The sequence below is a fragment of the Cydia strobilella genome, chromosome Z (assembly GCF_947568885.1).
Source record: "Cydia strobilella chromosome Z, ilCydStro3.1, whole genome shotgun sequence".
NCBI lineage: Eukaryota > Metazoa > Arthropoda > Insecta > Lepidoptera > Tortricidae > Cydia > Cydia strobilella.
In genome coordinates this window covers 42,444,242-42,465,523 of record NC_086068.1, presented here as the reverse complement: position 1 = coordinate 42,465,523, position 21,282 = coordinate 42,444,242, and the positions used below count along the sequence as shown (strand labels likewise).

General features: G+C 36.7%; 1 protein-coding gene and 1 long non-coding RNA gene across 7 annotated transcripts in view; one reads left to right on the top strand and one right to left on the bottom strand.

Annotated features, from left to right (window-relative positions):
- The window catches only part of LOC134754804 (E3 ubiquitin-protein ligase TRIP12), a 175,147-nt gene extending 166,975 nt beyond the window's left edge, over positions 1 to 8,172 (top strand). For all 6 annotated transcript variants that reach the window (XM_063691179.1, XM_063691178.1, XM_063691180.1 and 3 more), the window contains exons 35-38: positions 1,426 to 1,594; positions 6,718 to 6,834; positions 6,972 to 7,151; positions 7,235 to 8,172. In XM_063691179.1, coding sequence (XP_063547249.1) covers positions 1,426 to 1,594; positions 6,718 to 6,834; positions 6,972 to 7,151; positions 7,235 to 7,431 — 663 coding nt within the window. In that variant the 3' untranslated portion in view covers positions 7,432 to 8,172. The remainder of the gene's footprint in view (positions 1 to 1,425; positions 1,595 to 6,717; positions 6,835 to 6,971; positions 7,152 to 7,234) is intronic.
- LOC134754980 (uncharacterized) overlaps positions 1 to 21,282 on the bottom strand; it is a 543,731-nt gene that overhangs the window by 152,520 nt on the left and 369,929 nt on the right. The window lies entirely within an intron of this gene.

Genomic DNA, 21,282 nt, shown 5'->3' with positions numbered 1-21,282 from the left:
TGCTAGGAACACAATTTCTGACTTCGTAGCTTTGTTTGGACTAGTTAGGAGATGAACATATCAAAAGTCCCCGACCGTAACCCTGGTGGGGGGGGTTTGAAGGTTAAATTTTTCGGTTTTTCGATTATATCTCTGAAACTATGCGTCTGAGCGACATGGCCACTTATAAAAAATTATGTGATTTAATTTGTTACAAGTTTTATTGGGTCGTTTTTTGATATCTTGTATAGTTTTTGAGACATCCGCTCTTAAAGGTTTATTTAGGGCTCTCATTTTTATCTTGATTATCTACATCAGTGAAGCTGCTAGGCCGGGTTTGGTAACGTTTTCGTATAAATCGGGGGTGCTGAATTCATTTATGGTATCAACATTGACACCTTTCCGAAATAAAAACATATAAACTTTTAACAAATAACTTTTTTAACTTCTTTTCAGGCTTAAACCGCTGAACCGATTTAGTTAAAATTTAGTAAATAGATGTTTTAAGTCCCGAGACAGGACATAGTATAGTTTTTATCTCAAAAATCATGCTTTGAAGGTGTGAAATTTGGTGTGAGGGGAATTCAGCTTCTTCGCCGAAGTTGAATTCCTGAGGTCAATACTGTTTAAATTTAGGTTTGAAGTCATGTTTTGTATCATTTTCAACTAAATCAAACATGTAGACCATCCCAAATATTATTTAAATAGGTTCAGCGGTTATTGATTCCCCATACAAATTTCCACCCCACTTTTCACACCCTTAAAAGATGATTTTGGTTATAAAAACTATCCTATGTACTGTCCCGGGCCTCAAACCATCTCTATACCAAATTTTAACGAAATCGGTTCAGCGGTTTAAGAGTAAAGAGGAGTTTAAAAAAAACATCTTTTTAAATTTTGCTTTTACTTAGGAATGGTGTAAATGTTGATACCATAAATGAATTCAGCACCCCCGATTTATACGAAAACGTTACCAAACCCGGCCTAGCAGCTTCACTGATGTAGATAATCAAGATAAAAATGAGAGCCCTATATAAACCTTCAAGAGCGGATATCTCAAAAACTATACAAGATATAGAAAAACTTGACAATAAAACTTGTAACAAATTAAATCTCTTTTCATTTTGTATAAGCTCTGACGCATAGTTTCCGAGATATAATCGAAAAACCGAAAAATTAAACCTTCAAACCCCCCTGTCCCCCCCAGCACCAGGGTTACGACCGGGGACATGTTCACCTCCTAACTAGTCCAAACAAAGCTACGAAGTTAAAAATTGTGTTCCAAGCATTTCCCTCTATAACTTTTTTTGGGCATTCATTCCCTGGCCTACGAATTGTGTGTTCTTGATGTTATACAGTGAAGCTTAAATATAACGTGTTACATGATATTGCACACGTATTGTATTGAGCATCAGATCAGTAGTATAGTGATTGATGTCGTCACAGATCAGCAGTTTGGAGTTGGACGGGTGCCCGATTGAGGAGCTGGGGCTGGACTTCATCCTGCCGGGCGACGGCTGCACGGAGCTGCGGCGCGGCGGCCGCGACCTGCCCGTCACCGCGCACAACCTCCACGACTACATCACGCTCGTCACGCACTGGTTGCTCTATGAAGGTACGCACTACACTACGCACAACACTACTCTATGTACACACGAACGTACGCTGTCGCCCATCCCCAGACTACGCCAAGGAACCCTTCACAGACTTGACCCCGACGAAGTCTTAGACCACCGCTATAAACACACTTCATTTTACATAAGAATTCCACATTTCCACACTCTGTAAGTTTAAACAGACTAGCAGTTAACAGTTCATTACTAAAAGATCTACAGCAAATGTTAAAGCCTGCTGATAAGGACTGTATCCTTTATTATAAATACAACTTTACTACGCCGTGTTTTTTTTGTATTACTTTTTTATTTAAAAAAACACGTGTTTAATTAGTGCTTTAATAATAATAAGGTACACATTTTGTCCTGGGAGCTCGACGTAAAGCATATGGTTTAGACAAAATTTACTCAATTCTCCCGAGTTGCAATAACAATTTCGTACAAATACTACAAGAAAATTTACGGTGTGCGAACAAAACGATAGCACGCAGTTACGCATGAACATGATTGTAAAGCGAAACATCTGGGCATAGTTTAATCATTTCTTTTAGTAAAAAAATAGTACATTATTGTCGAGGCCACGAATTAATAAACTAGTGGATGTGAAATGACTCCTATTTAGTATGAAAACCAGTGTCGCTAAACTCACACATTCATAGCCACGTTAAAATACGTCACACACTTACAAAATTGCTCTGATTCGTAGCAACTTTCCATACCAAAAGGTTATTACCGGTGGACATTTCTCGAACGAATATCAACTGTAGGCTACATCAGTGACGGTTTAAAATATAATGTCAAAGCTATATGACATACGACTCTTTCATTATCTCATTAATCTCACAAAAGCTCGCTCAACGTTCACCTAATACAACTAAACACCAGATGGCGTTATTTTATATAGTTTTAAAATCACTTACTTATTACAGGCGAGAAAACGGCTAAAAAACCAGTATAAGTAAGGTCTAATTACGCATGGTTTGTTACGGATCTCACGGTCACGTTACACTGGTGTTTTCGAGATCTCTACACGCCTGCGAGTAGCTAACCGTTGGAACTTCTTTCCATTCGACGATATAGGGAGGGGACAGTGTAATCGGAGTGTTTTATCGATATTTGTGTGTTCAGTTAGGTATTGATATTTCATTACCGTATGTTTTAACACATTTAGATGATACTTTATTTATGATTATAATATAGGTAGTGATAATCGTGATTGTGCGAAAAATAATATGTAGTACAGTACAACAAATATCTAACTAGAAATTTGTTTCTTATTAATTGCCAACTAGGTTGTTAATGTGAACATTAAATATATCTTAAAGTCAAACAGATAAAATCATAGTTCTTTAAAGGTCGATTAACTCAGTATTGCTGTTATTTTGTAATCACAAATCTGCAATTACTTACATAGGTAAGTATTCGTCTTTAACAATATATTTACTTGTAGCAGCATTTAAGGCCAATTTAGACGGGACAACCTGATTAAATTGTCAAATTAATTGTATGGTGTGAAAGCATACATGAAACTGGCTCATCGATCCCACTTGATTTGATTGTTAGATTGTGACCTATCAAATCAGGAAGGGGGGCGGCAAAATTCCAATATTTGACGCTAGTTTGCGTGGTACGGAACACTTTATTAATTTAGTGAGCCCGAATGTCACTAATAATTACTAAATTAGTAACTAAGTTTTAGGCGTGTGGTCGCTAGATGCGATGTATGGCAATTTTATCCCCAGAAATCTTTCTCTAAGAAATGCTCCTAGCAAATGGTGCTATATTTTTGAGGAAACTAATTTTCTTGCCCAGTAGCATTGATCCATTTATTTTTAATATCGGCATCTTGTGGTAACCTACAATAATTAATAATAAAGAAATAGAAAATATAAAACGTTTATTCATGGCACATTGCATGCATTGTACGCATAAGTGCATTAAGTATACTTTAGAAGTGTTAAATGTCGTTATTGTTAAGTTTAAGTATATAGTGTATGTCTGTGTATTTAGTTCCGATCACAATGCTATCCTAAAACTACTGTCGAACCTCCTAGTGGGAATTGTCTTAGGATGTAGGCTATATGTACTGTTTTAACTTTGTCTGTAAATCTTATTGGTCTGTATCTGTTTTTTTCCCCAATAAAGAAAATAAAAATAAAATAAAATAAGTACCTAGTCTAATTATATTAACGATGAAAATATGATGGGTGTAAAAAACAAAAACGTATGTAAAGGAATACGAAGGTTTGAAAGGTTGCCATGAAATGACCCCGACTTAACTTAGTGCTTGATGACCAGAGCTGCCATATTTACTAAGACATTGATTATCCCAAATAATAATTAGAAACGTGTCTAAAACAATAATTTATTACCGAACCAAACATCAAACTTGAAATATCGTAACTTTAACTTTATCGATATAAATATCGACATTGCGCAGCATCTGAGTAGCGAAGTTATTTGACATTTAGGATAGCGAATATTCCAGATAAACGTAAAGAAAAGTGACAAAGGATTGTGAACTCTAAGTTCTAACTGATAAAATATAGATTTACTTAACGAACATTCGTAAATAATGCAAAATAAACAGATTTTTCGTATTTATCGGATTATATTTAAATAAATAACCACCGGTGATAGGAAATACCACCACGTGAAAGATTTTTTAAACCGCTGTGATTTCTGCAGCTTAATACTGCACAATACGGCATTTTAAATTTAATTATCAATTTTTGTTAGACGAGCGTACGTACGACGTGAATGTCATTCGAGCATGAAGTTTACACAACAACTGAGCATAGTCTGTGCATAAAGTGAGTCGGTCGCTACTAACTGTCGGATAGACGGGAACGCCCACTTGCCATCTCCATCCTACTCCGTGGTCGAGGCTCGGAAGTAGCTACTTGCTGGCCGAGGATTCGTTTTAAACGGACGAACTTGGGAGTCCGTTTAATTGAATCCGAAGCCAGCAAGTAGCCTTCCAGCCGAGTCATATATGTATAGTGCTTTTCTCAAAAATGGCGCAATAAATACAAATATAATAGAAATATTTTACAGAAGCAACGTTCTTATGTATATATTTTCACAGAAAAAAGTGAAAAGATTTGCTTTACCGCCTTTTTATTTTTTTAATTAAAAATAGAAGTGTATTTTACTGCTGAAAATACGCCAACCTATTTGAGACACCTAAATAGTCGCGGTACCAACATTATAATAATAAGTACTGATCATCTGTTTGGCTGTTTCATGGACCTATGCCTTCATTTGATATGGCCACTTCAACTTTTAAAAAGTTTGGAACTCGACAAATAATGGAATTTGTATGCAACATTGCAGTCCCGAAATCGAGAATGCAATGTTTTTAACTTTTTAATTTTTTGACTGACCATAAACTACGCACTTCGCGACCTACTTTTTAACCGGCAACGTCGACTTTGCCGTCCATTTTTGAGAAAAAAAATTTGAATCTGTGCGTGGTGGCTTTTTAGAGAATATGGTATGTTACTTAGGGTTCATCCATTAATTACGTCACACGAATTTCGAGGTTTTTTGACCCCTCCCCCTGGTGTGATGTCGCATTTTTTCAATGAAATCGGCAAATCGAATTAAGTATTATTAATATTTTATCAAAATATTTTTGACAAAAGAAATATTAACTTAAGTAACATAGCGCTTTCACTCACGTGTTTTTAGTCACCCGCGCGACATTTTTCGGAGAGCCTAGGTCTCCAATAAAGTTAAGTTAATATGTCTCACGATAGTTTAAATTCGATTAAAAGAAATATTAGTCATTTTATAACCCAAAACAGATTAGGAAAAAACATTAAACGATTAAAAACGAATATCGTTCCAAAAACTTGTTATGTAACTGTACAGCTAATAAAATAATTTAAATAAGTTAGTGACGTCACAAAGTTTGTGACCCCTCCCCCATGTCACAACATGTCACATTTTCTTGACCCCCTCCCTAAACGTGTGATGTAATTAATGGATGACCCCTTACGACAAATCGCTGCCCCAATATTATAAGGTTCTATGTTACCTTTTTTCCACAATATGGGTTATGATTAGTACGTTATTCTACGTGTCTTTAGATTATGTTCCTGAAACCAGGATCTTAATATCATCAACTAATAGTCCAAAAATCCCGATATTACATGGTTCTATGTTGTGGTTATAAAACTAACAAGGGTAACAAGGTCCTATGTTTGTTTGATTGTTATAATTGCATAAGTGGCTATATCATAATATATTGAATTTCATACGATAACCTTTCACCATCAAAGTGTATTAGTACTATGCCTTATGGGAAACGGTCGAAGAGATAGTTCAGATCCGGAAACGGCTATCAAATTTCAATATGTTGTTGGGCATGGTACTGGGTCTCCAAAACTGCCGGGAGACAGCGGCGCCGGCCATCTACTTCAGCGGAATGACGTCATCAAAATGACTCCCGCCTCGTTGCGAATATTGCATTTTGCACCCAAACTATGCATTGCACATGCACATACACGTATGGGGTATTAAACGAAAGCCAATAAAATTTTATATAATTTCACTAATCACTATGTACCAAAATATACAATAGTTTATGAGAAATTTAAAAATAAATCAATATAATGAAGAAAAAAAAACGATTATTTGGGTTTTTTAACCAAACCAAAAGTCGGGCGTTAAAGCAATGTACTTACTACAAAATTGAAGCTAATGTCCCAAGCCATACACTGATATCAAAATAATCAAAATAAGACCAAAAATGTGAAAATTATGCATCAAAATGTAGGTATTTGCTAGAACAAATGCATTAAAGTTAAAAAAATCGAAATTGGTCATTTTCAGGATAATCTGCATAAGCTTCTAGTATGTTATTAGCAATATTAAAAGGATCATAAAACTGCTGGGAGACAATCTCTATAGTGCCTGAGTGACAAATAATGGCGTCATACATGTGACCGCTGCCGAAATTTGCAAAATCTAAATTATTACTATACCATGAGTCATATATGTTAGAATACAACAGTTAGACCAGGTTTTATATGTATTTATTATAAACGATACAGTTCTTATAACTAACTTTATCTGATAGTACATAGTAAACTAATAACATTAAAAATTTGTGCTACAGGCGTGATTCGTCAACTGGAAGCATTCAAAGAAGGATTCGAATCAGTATTCCCGTTATGTAATCTCAAAATATTCTATCCAGAAGAGCTGGAACAAGTGTTCTGCGGAAGCCCGTCAGGTAAGATACATCCTTAGATACCTATAATTTAGATACCTATAATAATAATAGTCCCGATATTGTTATTGGGCCGTGGGACTGGGAACCATACCATGAACGAATGAAAGATTAAAATGATGGTGTTGTTATTGTGTCAGGCGGTCGCGAGGTGCGGTGGGAACCGCGCATGCTGGCCGAGTGCATCCGGCCTGACCACGGCTACACGGCCGAGTCGCGCGCCATCCGCATGCTCATCGACATCCTCGCCTCCTACAGCCGCGACGAGCAGCGCCTATTCCTGCAATTCGTCACGGGCAGCCCCCGTCTTCCCACTGGAGGTAAGCTGCGTACCACTCGCAATCTTTTGTCTATTTAATTAATAGTTGGATAAGCGGTATGTAACCAATGTATGTGTGTGCAGGTTTCAAGGCTCTGAATCCGCCTCTGACGGTGGTACGCAAATCACTGGAGTCGTCGCTGGACCCGGACGAGTACCTGCCGTCGGTGATGACGTGTGTCAACTACCTGAAGCTGCCCGACTACAGCGACGCCGAGGTGATGCGCGCCAAGCTGCGGCTGGCCGCCTCCGAGGGCCAGCACTCCTTCCACTTGTCCTAAACGTCCGCCTCCGCTCTCGACGTATACGTTTCGCCTGATATCCGATAGCCCTCCAGGCCTCCACGCTCAGCAGGCTGGTGGCTCGCGTGTTACTGTTTGCACCACTAATTGGTACGGTGTGTGCGTCGCGTCACGCGTCACGCGCACAATCCGGTTCAGGGCATACAGCTTTTGTGCAATCAGAGTGATTTATATTTACCTTTCGTTACAGACACTAAAAGTGCTGTGCGGACATTTATTATTATCATTTTGTTTTCTTTGAATTCTTTTTTTACAATTGATATAATTATACTATATTCTGTGTTAAAGTAATGTGATAGCTTTGTATATTTCTTTATCGACACTATAGAGAGACTAACGACTCTCGACATAGTAGTATATGGAAGTGTGTGACGTGATTCTGCGAGACAACTCTTGATGAGACGAGTTGTCGGAATGCGTGTGACGTGTCGCGGCAGCGGCGCGACCTCGCAGCGCCGCCGGCCACCGCGCCATCCTCGCCGGAGACCGCGGCGCCTACCGCCACCGCCGCACTGTCTGTTATATCATACTTATAAATATAATAAGCTCTATTATGTTTGAAGGACCTCTGGATTTATCCTTCAAGAATCAAAAGTTAAAATAGCATTTATTACCAAACGGTGTATGTTTTCATTATCATTTAAGTTTCATTAAAGAGTAAAAGTGCAAAATTTGAATATGTAACGATTTCAATAAAAGCATGTAAACATATTGAATCAATCAGGTGTCTTATTTATGCTGTCTCAACCCGCAATTTTACTGTTTTGCATATTTAGGAAATAGGTCATGTATTATTACTATTTACTAAACGGAATGAGCTGTAAGAGAGGCGTGCGGGTGCGCGAGAGGGAGATAGAAATTCTTCCCGCGCTCCCGCGGTTAGTTTAGGAACTAAAGAAAGTAAATAAAATCACAAATTAATGAAAAACCTTACTTTTTGTATAAGTACAGTCGAAGGCAAAAATATCAATCGAGACAAATGGCTCAAAAGTATGTGAAGACGTCTTTATTGTCCAAGGTGTAAGAGCGTACACATATTTTTGAAACTTTGGAAATGTATATATATTTATGCCCTTGACTGTAACGTAATATCACCCTGTATCGACCCACTAGTTCCTGAGGACCCGTAACATGAAGCACTATGCATAACTTTTGTATTTTGTGGATCTCCAACTACTCACTACCGCTAAACGTACCATATTTGCATTTTGTCGCACTGACTATACCTCAATTAACAGATTTGCGGGCCTGCGACTGGCCTGCGGTTTTAGGCTCAGGCGACGTCGAAGAGAATTGTTTTTACAAAATTATATATGGTTTGCGAGATAAGTACGTCCCTAAAAAATGGTAATAATGCTAACTATCCACATTGGTTTAGTCGCGGGCTTATACGGGCAATAAAGGAGAAGTACAAGTATTTTAAGAAGTTTATCTACACACATATCATAAACCCTCTATGATGCCTTCAAAATCCGTAAATAATGGCCAACATTAAAATAAACTGTTTTGTTACAGCAAATTTTTTATCTGTGAAAATGTTATTATTACTAAATAATAACTAAAGCTATTATTCTGAGATAATAACATCGATTTCGATAATATTATTTTATTAAAATTTCGAACATCTCTGAAAAATAAAGAAATTTGATTTGACCTCTATTCTAATATCAGTCAAGATGACGTTTTATTCGAAATGAAATGTCAATTGCATACAAATTTGACAAATCTCGCTTGTTAGTTGGCATATCTATGTATGAAAAGTGTCCATCAAAAAACAGTAATTAGGCGGCGCCACCATACACCGAAATACTACCAAAAACAACCTACGTAATTTGGTCGGGTTATTTGTTGCCTTACATGGTTCATGTTATACTCATGTCCCAGAGCCTAACTAGCGCCACCGGAGAAATTAGGAACTATTATTTAAAGCTGAAAGCGGTCACTTTTGCAACAATGAGGGCTAACGCGTATGAATTCGCCGCTAGGGGCGCTAGTGTAGATGGTGGTCTTTTCCATAGTTTGAAATGACAAATGTCACTTGTCACTTCAATGACTGACAGCTGTTCTTTAGTCTTTTGGACCACCATCAACAGAGGCGCCAACTGGTGAGCAAAAAAACGATAGCCCTCATTCTGCCATAAGAGATTGGCATCCTTTTTATGCCATCCATAGATATGGCAATCGACCCCCACTCTAGTTTCTCTGAATAAAAAAAAAACTACGGATGCATGACATGCGTGAAAAAAGTTTTCTTTGCCGCCATTTGACGTGCCGTTTATCTTTGAATTAGTTTGTAGGTAAAAAATAATTTGTTTTGTTATTTTGAAAGTAACTAGTAAAAGTTTCGTGTAAAATGTGCGATAAAAATATTTCGGAGACGCCACCTCATATCCGCGAATTCCGCCAGAGAGCAACTATGCCCCAATGTCGGCTGTAATATGAGGTAAGTGAATATATCATAGAAAGTTTATAATATGTGTGTAGATAAAGCAGTGTATGTAACTGTACATAATTAGGCATTAAAACACTCGTGTGATTCTATTATGAAACTCACTACGTTCGTTTCATAAACCCACACTCGAGTTTTAGTGCCTTTCATTATGTAGCAGTCACATAAACTACTATTAAGACTTACAAAAACCTTTCAGACAAGTACACCTTTGAATTACTTAAAGATAGGGTCAAGTTACTCGAACAAGAGTGCTACTCCAAATACATAAGCCAAGTTGAAGACTCGCTAAAAACCAATCCGCGTTATTTCTGGTCTTTTCTGAAAAACAATAATAAGGGTTCTTCTTTTCCTCCTTCAATGTCTTACTCTGGCTTTACCTCGGACACTGGTGTAGGCATTAGCAACTTATTTAGCGACTACTTTCACTCTACTTTCTTAACTAATAATGCTTCACCTGGTTCTTACCCGCTTGATGGGCCTGCAACTTCTGTTATTGCTGATATTGCATCCATCGAAGTCCAGCCTGACCAAATCATGAAACTTCTTAAAAGTCTCGACCTTAGCCACAGATTATATAATAGTTCTTACTCTTTGTCTTAGCAAATCTACCGGGCCTGATCATCTTCCAGCTGTTTTCCTTGTCAATTGCTCTGAAAGCATCTCGCAACCACTAGCTATACTTTTTAATAGATCACTTTCAGAGGGAGTCATGCCACGATTAAGGAAATCTGCATTTGTTACACCCATTCATAAAAAAGGAAATAGGAGTAATGTTGTGAATTACCGCCCGATATCTAAGTTGTGTCTTGTATCCAAATTACTTGAGCGCGTGGTTTACAACCAGGTGTATGCCTCTCTTAAACATGTATTCTGTCCCTATCAACATGGTTTTCTTAAACAAAGATCTACGGATTCCAACCTTATTTTATTTAATGATTACCTGTCACGCAGCTTGGTTAGTGGAGATCAAGTCGATGCTGTATACACAGATTACAGCAAGGCGTTCGATCGCATCGACCATAATCTGCTATTACAAAAACTTTTATCAGTAGGTATAAGAGGAGACCTCTTTCGATTGTTCTCCTCCTCCGCACGGATTCTCATCATCGTGGGTGGAAATCCCTTCAGGAGTGCCCCAAGGATTTCTTCTTGGACCACTATTATTCACCATTTTTATACAAGATATTTCCCAATGCTTTATACACTCAAATATTCTTTACAGTACATATGGTGCTACTTTTTCGCACTAGTGCGGGAATGAGCCCTTTTCGTGCATATGTCGAAAGTTTAAAGGGCCATATGTACTGTAAAACGTTGTACGATACACGTGCGAAAAGGTAATTCGCAACTCGTGTCGATTTAAGACACTCCCTGCGGTCGTGTTTTACTTTATCGCCACTCGTTTCGAATTTCCTCTTTTCCGCACTTGTATCGTAAATAACTATTTTTAATACAGTTGCTCAAAAAGTGCTACTTTTCGTGGCTGTTTAGCGTGCGGAAAGTTGGTTTTCGCGAACTAGTGCTTTTTACTTTTCCAATTTTTTTAAATGTTTACTTGTTCCAATTCATGACTACTTATTGATGAGTGTTAATATTAGTTTCCTTTAAACGTCGTAATCAACATAAAAACCTACTGTTAATGTAAGAATACGAAAAATATGCATATTTAATATTTTATTACTTACCTCTTCATCATTATAAGTATTATAACACGTTTATTTTTTTGGCGATTTTTTTACTATTCTGACGGGCTGTCCTGGACTCGCTGTTCGGTGTCAAGGACGCATACTTAGTGGAGGTACTCAACAGGATGCAAGGTATCCCCTATATCTTAATCTGACGCGCTCGAGTGACTCCACAAATCCCCTCTTGGGCTCCTCGACCATAGGACACTTCCATACGTATCAACGGTTTGTTTCTTCCTCGCCGCGTCGCGCAGCTTCGCATTCGCGGTTAATTTAGTATAATTTAGTTTTAGACTTAGGTAGATTAATTACTAGCGCACGCAACTCTGTAAACTGGATCTTGCTACTGTTTATTTTACTTTTCTGTCCATAATCTTGTGTAGAAATGGCATCTCACCTCCCTAGCAATAAATTGTAACTAAATCTTCTAATCCTTCTGTGCACACATGCTTAGAGTTATAGTCTAGATCTGAACTGTATGCTAATATTGTATTAATTTCTGAAATTGTCTGTAACTTGTTTTGTGAGCCAAATAAATAAAATAAAAATAAAAAAATTCGCTTGGCCGCCGCCTCGCTTCGCGTTCGCGAGTTGTTCGCCTACGTAAGACGTAGCCTAAGTTCCGTTTAAGGAAATAATGTGTAAAAATCGTGAGTTTTAATCAGTGACAAGGAATTACTGTACCTTTATAATAGGGCATGATTGTTAGAGACGAGACCATTGATATTCAGGATTATTGAGATTCTAATTGCAGTTTTTTACTTTTTTATGAGAGGTTTTTTAAATAATAAATCAGAGGTTTTTAATACTTGAATACTTATTTATTTTATATGAAACACATTATTTCGTGTACATTAAAAAAAGCGGAGACAGAATGACAGGCAGATTCTACAGGATTCTTTCAGAGGATTCTTTCAATAGGTTGCGTTCAGAAACGAACTACAAATACTACAATTATCAAAGTAAAATGTTTTTAACGTTTTACAGACTATTATTTAACATTCCCCCTTAATTGTAGATTAGTTCACAAACATTTTTAAACTTAACAGGCTCTAATGGCTTGGTTAGAATGTCAGCACAGTTATATGAAGTAGGTACATACTCTACACATAAATTACCTCTTACAACATTTTCATGAATGAATTTATAACGAACATCTATATGTTTAGAGCGTCTGTTCAACACTCCATTCTCTATCAGTTTTATAGCACTTTGATTGTCCACTTTAAAATTCACATGCACTTTTATTTGTAACATTTCTTCTATTAAGTTTTTTAGATACAGCACTTCTTTACTGCATTCTGCAGCAGCTATATATTCAGCTTTGCAGCTTGAGAGTGCGACTATAGGTTGTTTCCTTGCACACCATTGCAAGGGACCTCCGCAGTACATAATAATGTATCCAGTAGTGCTTCTTCTTGATTCCAGGTCTCCAGCAAAGTCGGAGTCGCTGTAGGCGATTTGGTAAGGTCTGAGTTTGTGTCATAGCCGATATCTATATTCTTACTTCCTTGTATGTATCTTAGGGTTCTCTTTACGTTTTTCACATCAGTGTTGGTAGGTTTTTCCATGTTACGACTTTCAATATTAACCGAGAATGCCAGATCCAGTCGAGTCTTGCTACTTAGGTACATTAAAGAACCTATAGCTTCACGGTAGGGAAATCTCACATCTTCTGTATCTTCTTTGTCTTTTTCCTTCAGATCTTTTACTAATGGTGTCGGACATGGTTTAGAGTTTTTCATCTTAAATTTTTCCACTATGCTTTTGGCATATTCTTCTTGTCCAATTCTTATTTGTTTTTCTGTTCTAACTATCTCCATTCCTAGAAAGGAAGTAGGACCTTCTACAAAAGTCATTTCAAAGTCTTCTTCAAGTTTCTTCAACAATGAGAGCATCTCTTCTTTATTTTCTCCTATCAGCAATCCGTCGTCTACATATATTCCAAGGATAACATCTCCATTTTCTGTTTTGAAAATACAGTGATCTGTGTTAAGTGGGCATAATCCCTTCTTCTTTAGGGTCATTGAGAACTTTTGGTTCCACTTCAGAGGAGATTGTTTTAGTCCATATAGGCTTCTTTTCAGTTTACATATTTTTCCTTCTTTTTCATATCGGTATCTGCATGTGATCTTCAGTTATCTCTCCGTAGAGGAAAGCAGTTTTTATATCCAGTTTCATGATATGGTATTGCTTATTTGCAGCAATAGCTAGCATAGTTCTGATAGAACTGTTATTAATCACAGGACTGAAAGTTTCTCCATAGTCAATGCCAGGTTTTTGTTCACATCCTCTCACCACCAATCGAGCTTTGTACTTTCCATCACTTTTCTGTTTCAGGACCCATCTATTGCTCAAGATTTTTCTTGTTCCAGCTTCAGCTCTATCAACAAGTTCCCATACTCTGTTGTCTTTCAATGATTGTTTTTCAGAGTTGATGGCTTTTATCCATTCTTCTTTTTCAGAACCGGTTGTGGCTTCGCTGTAGGTAAGGTAAGTGAAATAGTTGTTTAGTTTTGCTGGCTGTTTTCTTATTCTTCCAGACCTTCGAATTGTTTCAGGTGTTTCTTCTTCGTCAATGGTTTCTTCTCTTTTCTGGAGGTTTTGAGTTTTGCTTCATTCTTCTTTGTTTGGCATTTCTTCTCTTCTTTCTTGATTTAGAGTTTCTTTTCTTTCTTCTTGTATTAGGTTTTCTTCGTTTCTTTCTTCTTCTCTTCTATCTTGGTTTAGAGTTTCTTTTCTTTCTTCTTGTCTTGGGTTTTCTTCGTTTCTTTCTTCTTCTCTTCTGTTCTGGTTTATTACTTCCAGTTCTACCACAGGTTGTTGTTTTATATTTTTAGGTTGGAAAGATCTTTGTATTAGATTTGAGAAAATTACATCTCTTCGCTCTACGATACGTCGCTTTTCTTCATCCCTAAGACGGTATCCAGTAGGGGAATATCCGACCATAAGGAATTTCTCAGATCTTTTGTCTAATTTACTCAGGTTTCCAAGTATTTTACTGTGAGCTTGACTTCCGAAGTAGCTCAGATTCTTCAGATCCGGTCTTTTACCAGTCCATAGCTCTGAGGGTGTAACCTCTTTTCCATCTGTAGGTAGTCTGTTGATTATATATGTCGCGGTTCTTGTCGCTTGACCCCATAGATATTTAGGTACGTTATTCTCATACAGCAAAGCTCTTACTTTTTCCAGAATTGTACGGTTTAATCTTTCACTCTTCCCATTAACTTGAGGTGAATATGGGATTGTGTAATCCAGTAATATTCCCTTTTGTTTGCACCATTCTTTTATGTTATTAGAAGTGTATTCTCCACCATTATCACATCTTATCATTTTTACTTTCTCGCTGTGGGTTCTTTCCGCTTCTTGTAAATATTCTTTCAGGTATTCAAACGCTTCATTTTTACTTTTCAGCAGGTATATTTTTGCAAAATGGCTATAGTCATCCATCACAGTGAGTATATATTTCTTTCCATCCCAGGTGTTGGGTGTTATGGGACCACATATGTCTGTATGTATAATTTCCAATTTTCTTTCAGCTCTTTTTCTCTGGGTATTAAATGATAAACGGGTTTGTTTGGCTTCTAGGCAAACTTCACAGTTGATGAGTTGATCTAACTTTAGTTATATTTATGCCATCTACTTTGTCTAGCATTTTTTCCATTGTTTCTTTGCCCGCATGACCAAGTTTTATATGCCAGTTTAATGCTGTATCATTTTTATGTGTTAATAAAGATGTCTCTTCTTTTTTAATTTGCAGTTTTATGAAGTACAGGCCATTTTTATTTTTCTCACCGGTTAACACTTCTTCATTGTTTTTAGAAATTATTACTTTGTTTTTAGTGAACAATACTTGTCCATCTTTTTCGGTGATTTCATTTACAGAGATCAGGTTTTCTGGTAGTTCAGGAACATATAGTACTTCTGTCAGGTTTACATTCTCCGAATTAATTACACCTTTTCCAGTAGATATTATCTTCTCATTTTTTTTAGCAATTTGGATGCTGGTTTCTTCTTTTTTAATCTCGAATAACATATTTTGGAGCCCCACTACTAGTACCTTACCTTGCTCAATTATATAACATGGTCCTAGAACAAGAAACTGTTCCCAAACAGTGGTGCAGCTCTGATATCATCCTACTGTACAAAAAGGGCAATCCACTAGATGTTGGCAACTATCGCCCAATCAGTCTCCTGTCCAGTGTCTATAAACTCTTCACATCCATACTACAGACCCGACTAACGCCAACTATAGATGCGCACCAACCAATTGAACAAGCGGGATTCAGATCGGGATATTCAACTATAGACCATATCCATACCTTAGATCAAGTAATAGCAAAGTACATAGAATGTAACTACCCCCTTTATATAGCCTTTATAGACTACTCGAAAGCCTTCGATAGCATTACACATAGCTCTATCTGGCGAGCTCTGAAAACATGTAAAATCAACAAAACATACATAAACATCCTAATAAACATCTATAGCCAAAGTGTAAGCCGAGTAAAAATGGAAAGGAAAGGAGAGGAGATAGCTATAGGCAAAGGGGTCCGACAAGGAGATCCACTCTCGCCGAAATTGTTTATAGCAGTGCTAGAAGAAGTTTTTAAGAACATGCAGTGGAAGAATAAAGGAATTAGTATACTGGATAAACGTCTGACCCATCTACGCTTTGCAGATGATATTATAATCTTTGCAGAATCTGCGACCCAACTAGAAGACATGATGAATACCCTTGACAAGGAGAGCAAGAAAGTAGGACTGCACATGAACACATCTAAGACAAAAGCTATGACCAACAGTCGAAGAAGATCAATAAATGTGGCAGGGACTGAAATTGATTATGTTAATGAATACATTTACTTGGGAAAACACATATCCTTTAGCCCATCTAACAACGAGGAAGAAGTGGACAGACGCATAAACACAGCCTGGAAAAAGTTTTGGTCCCAGAAAGAAATCCTGAAAGGCGAATACAGCATAGCCCACAAGAAAATCGTTATGGACACCTGTATCCTGCCAAGTCTAACTTACGGAAGCCAAACTTGGACATACACAAATAAAGTGCGTAAAGCTATAACGACCTGTCAAAGATCGATGGAGAGAAGTCTATTAAATATAAGAAAAATACAGAAAATTAGAAGCGAAATAATACGTCAAAAGACCAAACTTACAGACGCTCTTCAACAAACTCTTCATCTAAAATGGCAATGGGCAGGTCATGTATCCAGATATCGGGACAAAAGATGGACACTGGAAGCAACAAAGTGGACTGGACCTGTAGGACGGAGGCGCTCAGGAAGGCCCAAAAAGAAATGGATAGACGATATCTCCTCCGTCGCAGGAAAAGACTGGCTCCAAAAAGCCCAAGACAGGGATGACTGGAGAAAAAGTGAGGAGGCTTTTACCCAGCAGTTGGGATCTGCAGTCAGCCCCAAAACAAAGCCAAAGTAAAAACACAAAAACAAGAAAGAAATTGACTGTAGAACAAACAAAGCTTAAATAATAAAATAATAATAACATATTTTTGTTTTTGGTCATGTGTGAAGTACAACCTGAATCAACAACGAACTCTTCGACGTCAAGGTTCCTTGTTTTATTAAATGTTGTTAGAAATGCTACCTTTTCCTTAGTCTTATTTTTCTTTAAGAAACAGTCTTTTTCTTCGTGATTTGTTTTTTTACAGATGCTGCATTTCTTTTTGTAAAAACAGTCTTTTTCTAGATGATTTGTTTTTTTACAGATTTTACACGCCTTAGTTTTGTTTTTAAATGCTTTGAAAGCCACTTTTTCGGATGAAGACAAATCAAGCTCGCTTTTGTCAGTCTCTTTTCTTCACTCAGTATTCTGCCTTGTAGATTTTCTAGAGTTTTATCGGCAAAAGAAGTGCTTTCCCACGCAGTTATTAAGTTGTTATATTCGATAGGTAAACTTGATATGATTTTTGAGATAATCATTTTTTCTTCGATTTTTTCACCGAGCCCTCGTAGTTTAAATGACAGATTTTCTAAATTACCCAAGTGTTCTGTCATTGAAGTGCCCTTTTTATAATGGCATTGAAAGAAATTCTGCATTAATTTGCACCTTTGTTGTTCATCAGATTTTTCGAATAGGAAACATAGTTTCTTATACATGTGGTAGGCACTTTCACATGTCATAATTAAGGTTAAGTGTTTTTTATCAATAGTTTGCATAATAATGCGTTGAGCTTGCGCATCTTTCAGGCTTTGTTGGGACGAACCGGCACTTTCGACGGCGTTTGTCGATGCGCACACAATTTCGTACAAACCGTAGCTTTTAAATAGGATTTCGACTTGAAATTTCCATATCGGGAACGATTCGGCGTCCTCCGGCGTTGAATGTTGGCTAATTCCGCTGCCGTAATTGGTATCTCCATCGTTTTTCTTTATTTTAGCTTCTCTCAAAACTGCCACATTTGTCACAGAGAAATCGTATTACTGTTGTACTTGTTTTACTCGTGAAGAACCACGGACCTCTGCTACCATGAGAGGTTTTTTAAATAATAAATCAGGTTTTTAATACTTGAATACTTATTTATTTTATATGAAACACATTATTTCGTGTACATTGAAAAAAGCGGAGACAGAATGACAGGCAGATTCTACAGGATTCTTTTAGAGGATTCTTTCAATAGGTTGCGTTCAGAAACGAACTACAAATACTACAATTATCAAAGTAAAATGTTTTTAACGTTTTACAGACTATTATTTAACATTTTACCTATTACTCGGGAAAACATTTAAACATTAGTTATTTCATGGTGTGCAAAATATGCAACCCAACATATATGGGAATCTTTCACTGACCTTTCTGTCCCACACTTAATTATAAATTATTAAAAATATAATGTAAAAATAAAAAATACCAATTTTCTTGTAGACGATTAACAATATATTTGAACCTACTTTTACTTTTATAACAATTATGTTGCCTCTATTTGAAGACAGCAAAGTGTTGTATTGTGTTACAAGTGGAAATGATTACTGAGTCTGGTCTGAGCAGACCTTCTCTTAAATATTTAAAAATACAATCAGATGAAGACAATGTGGCTGCTGTAGATACAGCAGCCACATTCAGATGAAATTCATTCATTTCAGATGATGATTCATTTGTTTTCAGATGAAAACATTTTGTGAATCTACGAAGTGATGGAATATAGTAAGCAAAAAATATGTACATAAATGTAAAATTAACACTATCTTATTTAACCAGTAAACAAATTATCCGCTACATGAGTTATTTGACTCTAACAAGTAAACTGGAAGATAAACATGCATACAGGTTACAGAGACAGGGTTCAAATAAGATATACAGTAGAGTCTGGTTATAACGACGCCCAAGGAACCGCTGATATTACGTCGTAATAACCGGACGTCGTACTAAACGAACTGCCAATTTTAATATATATTTTTAATCAAAATAATTACATCATTTTGTATTGATTATTACTTATGCGAACACAAAAGAATACAAAAACATTACAATTGAAATATTTATATTTACGTTAGCATTACGACTTTGTCTTAAATGGAGAGACTTGTGTGTTTGGAAGAAGCCACTTTTTACGCGTACTCACTCATCACCCGCAAATTACTCAAATCCCGTGAAATAAAAAAGTCATAATTCTTGGGGATCTAATGAAGAGGGGGGTGGTCACTTCGCAGTTTAGGTAGATTTGGCCGGCGCGCCTCCCGGGCAGGAGTATGGCAATGGGCTGCCGATTGACTCGCGCAAAATAGAAAATACATAATGCCTTCGAAATCTAAATCTTTAGATATTGTTCTGTTTACGGATGTCTGAATAAACGGAAGAACAAGGAAGCAAAAATAACATTTTTAATACAGTTGCTCAAAAAGTGCTACTTTTCGTGGCTGTTTAGCGTGCGGAAAGTTAGTTTTCGCGAACTAGTGCTTTTTACTTTACCAATTTTTTTAAATTTATACTTTTTCCAATTCATGACTACTTATTGATGAGTGTTTATATTAGTTTCCTTTAAACGTCGTAATCAACATAAAAACCTACTGTTAATGTAAGAATACGAAAAATAATATTTCATATTTTATTACTTAACTCTTCATCATTATAAATATTATAACACGTTTATTTTTTAATGTTGAAAAACCGTTCTTAATAAGTTGTCTGAATGGAACGGAACGCCTGTCAAAGAAGAGGCGTATTTTCTTACTGCAAGAATGTTTTAAGTTTCCAAAGGCAACATTCGATATTGCTTTTATAAATATACGATACACAAATAATCGTAAATAACGATATTTAGGTAATAATAGTACAATGTTTTAATATTTACTATTGTTTCTGTCTTTTAGAACATGCATTAAAAAAAAAACTTTTATTGAAGTGGGTTCAATAATAATAACAAAATCTATTCTAGTCGAATAAAAGCTAGAAAAACACCTCTTCATAATGTCAATGTCAATGATGTCACAGAATTAATAATATAAAAAGTTTCGAATTCCATTCCTTAATGTTGCTTTTCTTATTTTTTCGCAACTGTATTAAAAAACGTCGTTCGATACACGTGCGGATATGTCATTACTGCACGAGTACCGAGATATCTTGCCACGAGCCGTAGGCCAGTGGCAAGACTCGGGACGAGTGAAGAATGGACATATCCGCAACTGTATTAAAAAACGTCGTCCGCCGCACTAGCATCGAAATGTACTATTTTTAACCGACTTCAAGATTTCAAAAGGAGGAGGTTATCAATTCGGTTGTATGTTTTTTTTTTTATGTTTGTTATTCCATAACTCCGTCATTTCTGGACCGATTTTGAAAATTCTTTTTTTGATTGTATGTATATACATACAGATTGGTCCCGTTTTGGTCAAAACGCAGTTCTGATGATGGGATCCATGAGGAATCGAGGGAACTCCTCAAATGTTAAAGGCATACATATAGTGATTTTAGTATTTTCATCAACAAATCAAGCATTTACATTTAAAAAAAGTGACATTTGATGAAGTGGAACTGCTGATGATGATCAGAACGGAACTCTTCAAAGACGCATAGTTCACGTTTGGCGATTTGTCCTCTTCGTTATGATTGGTAAGCAAGTTAGGTTTTCAAGACACATTTTTGTCAAGCTCGAGTTCTGATGATGGGATCCATGAGGAATCGAGGGAACTCCTCAAATGTGAAAGGCATACATATAGTGATTTTTGTATTTTCATCAACAAATCCAGCATTTCCATTTAAAAAAGTGACATTTGATGAAGTGCAGCTGCTGATGATGATCAGAAATATCAGAATGGAACTCTTTAACGACGCATAGTTCACGTTTGGCGATTTGTCCTCTTCGTTATGATTGGTAAGCAAGTTAGGTTTTCAAGACACATTTTTGTCAAGCTCGAGTTCTGATGATGGGATCCATGAGGAATCGAGGGAACTCCTCAAATGAGAAAGACATACATATAGTGATTTTTGTATTTTCATCAACAAATTTTTTTGAACTGCGATCCTCACAGAACCGAACTGCTATCAGAAAAGTGGGTTAGGTTAGGTTAGAACTGTGACCCTTACAGAAACGAAATGCTATCAGAACATTGGGTTAGGTTAGGTTAGAACTATGGCCCTTACAGAAACGAAATGCTACTAGAAACGTGGGTGGTTTTACCTCATTTTAGTTAGGCAAAAGATGCTGTCTTTTTCATT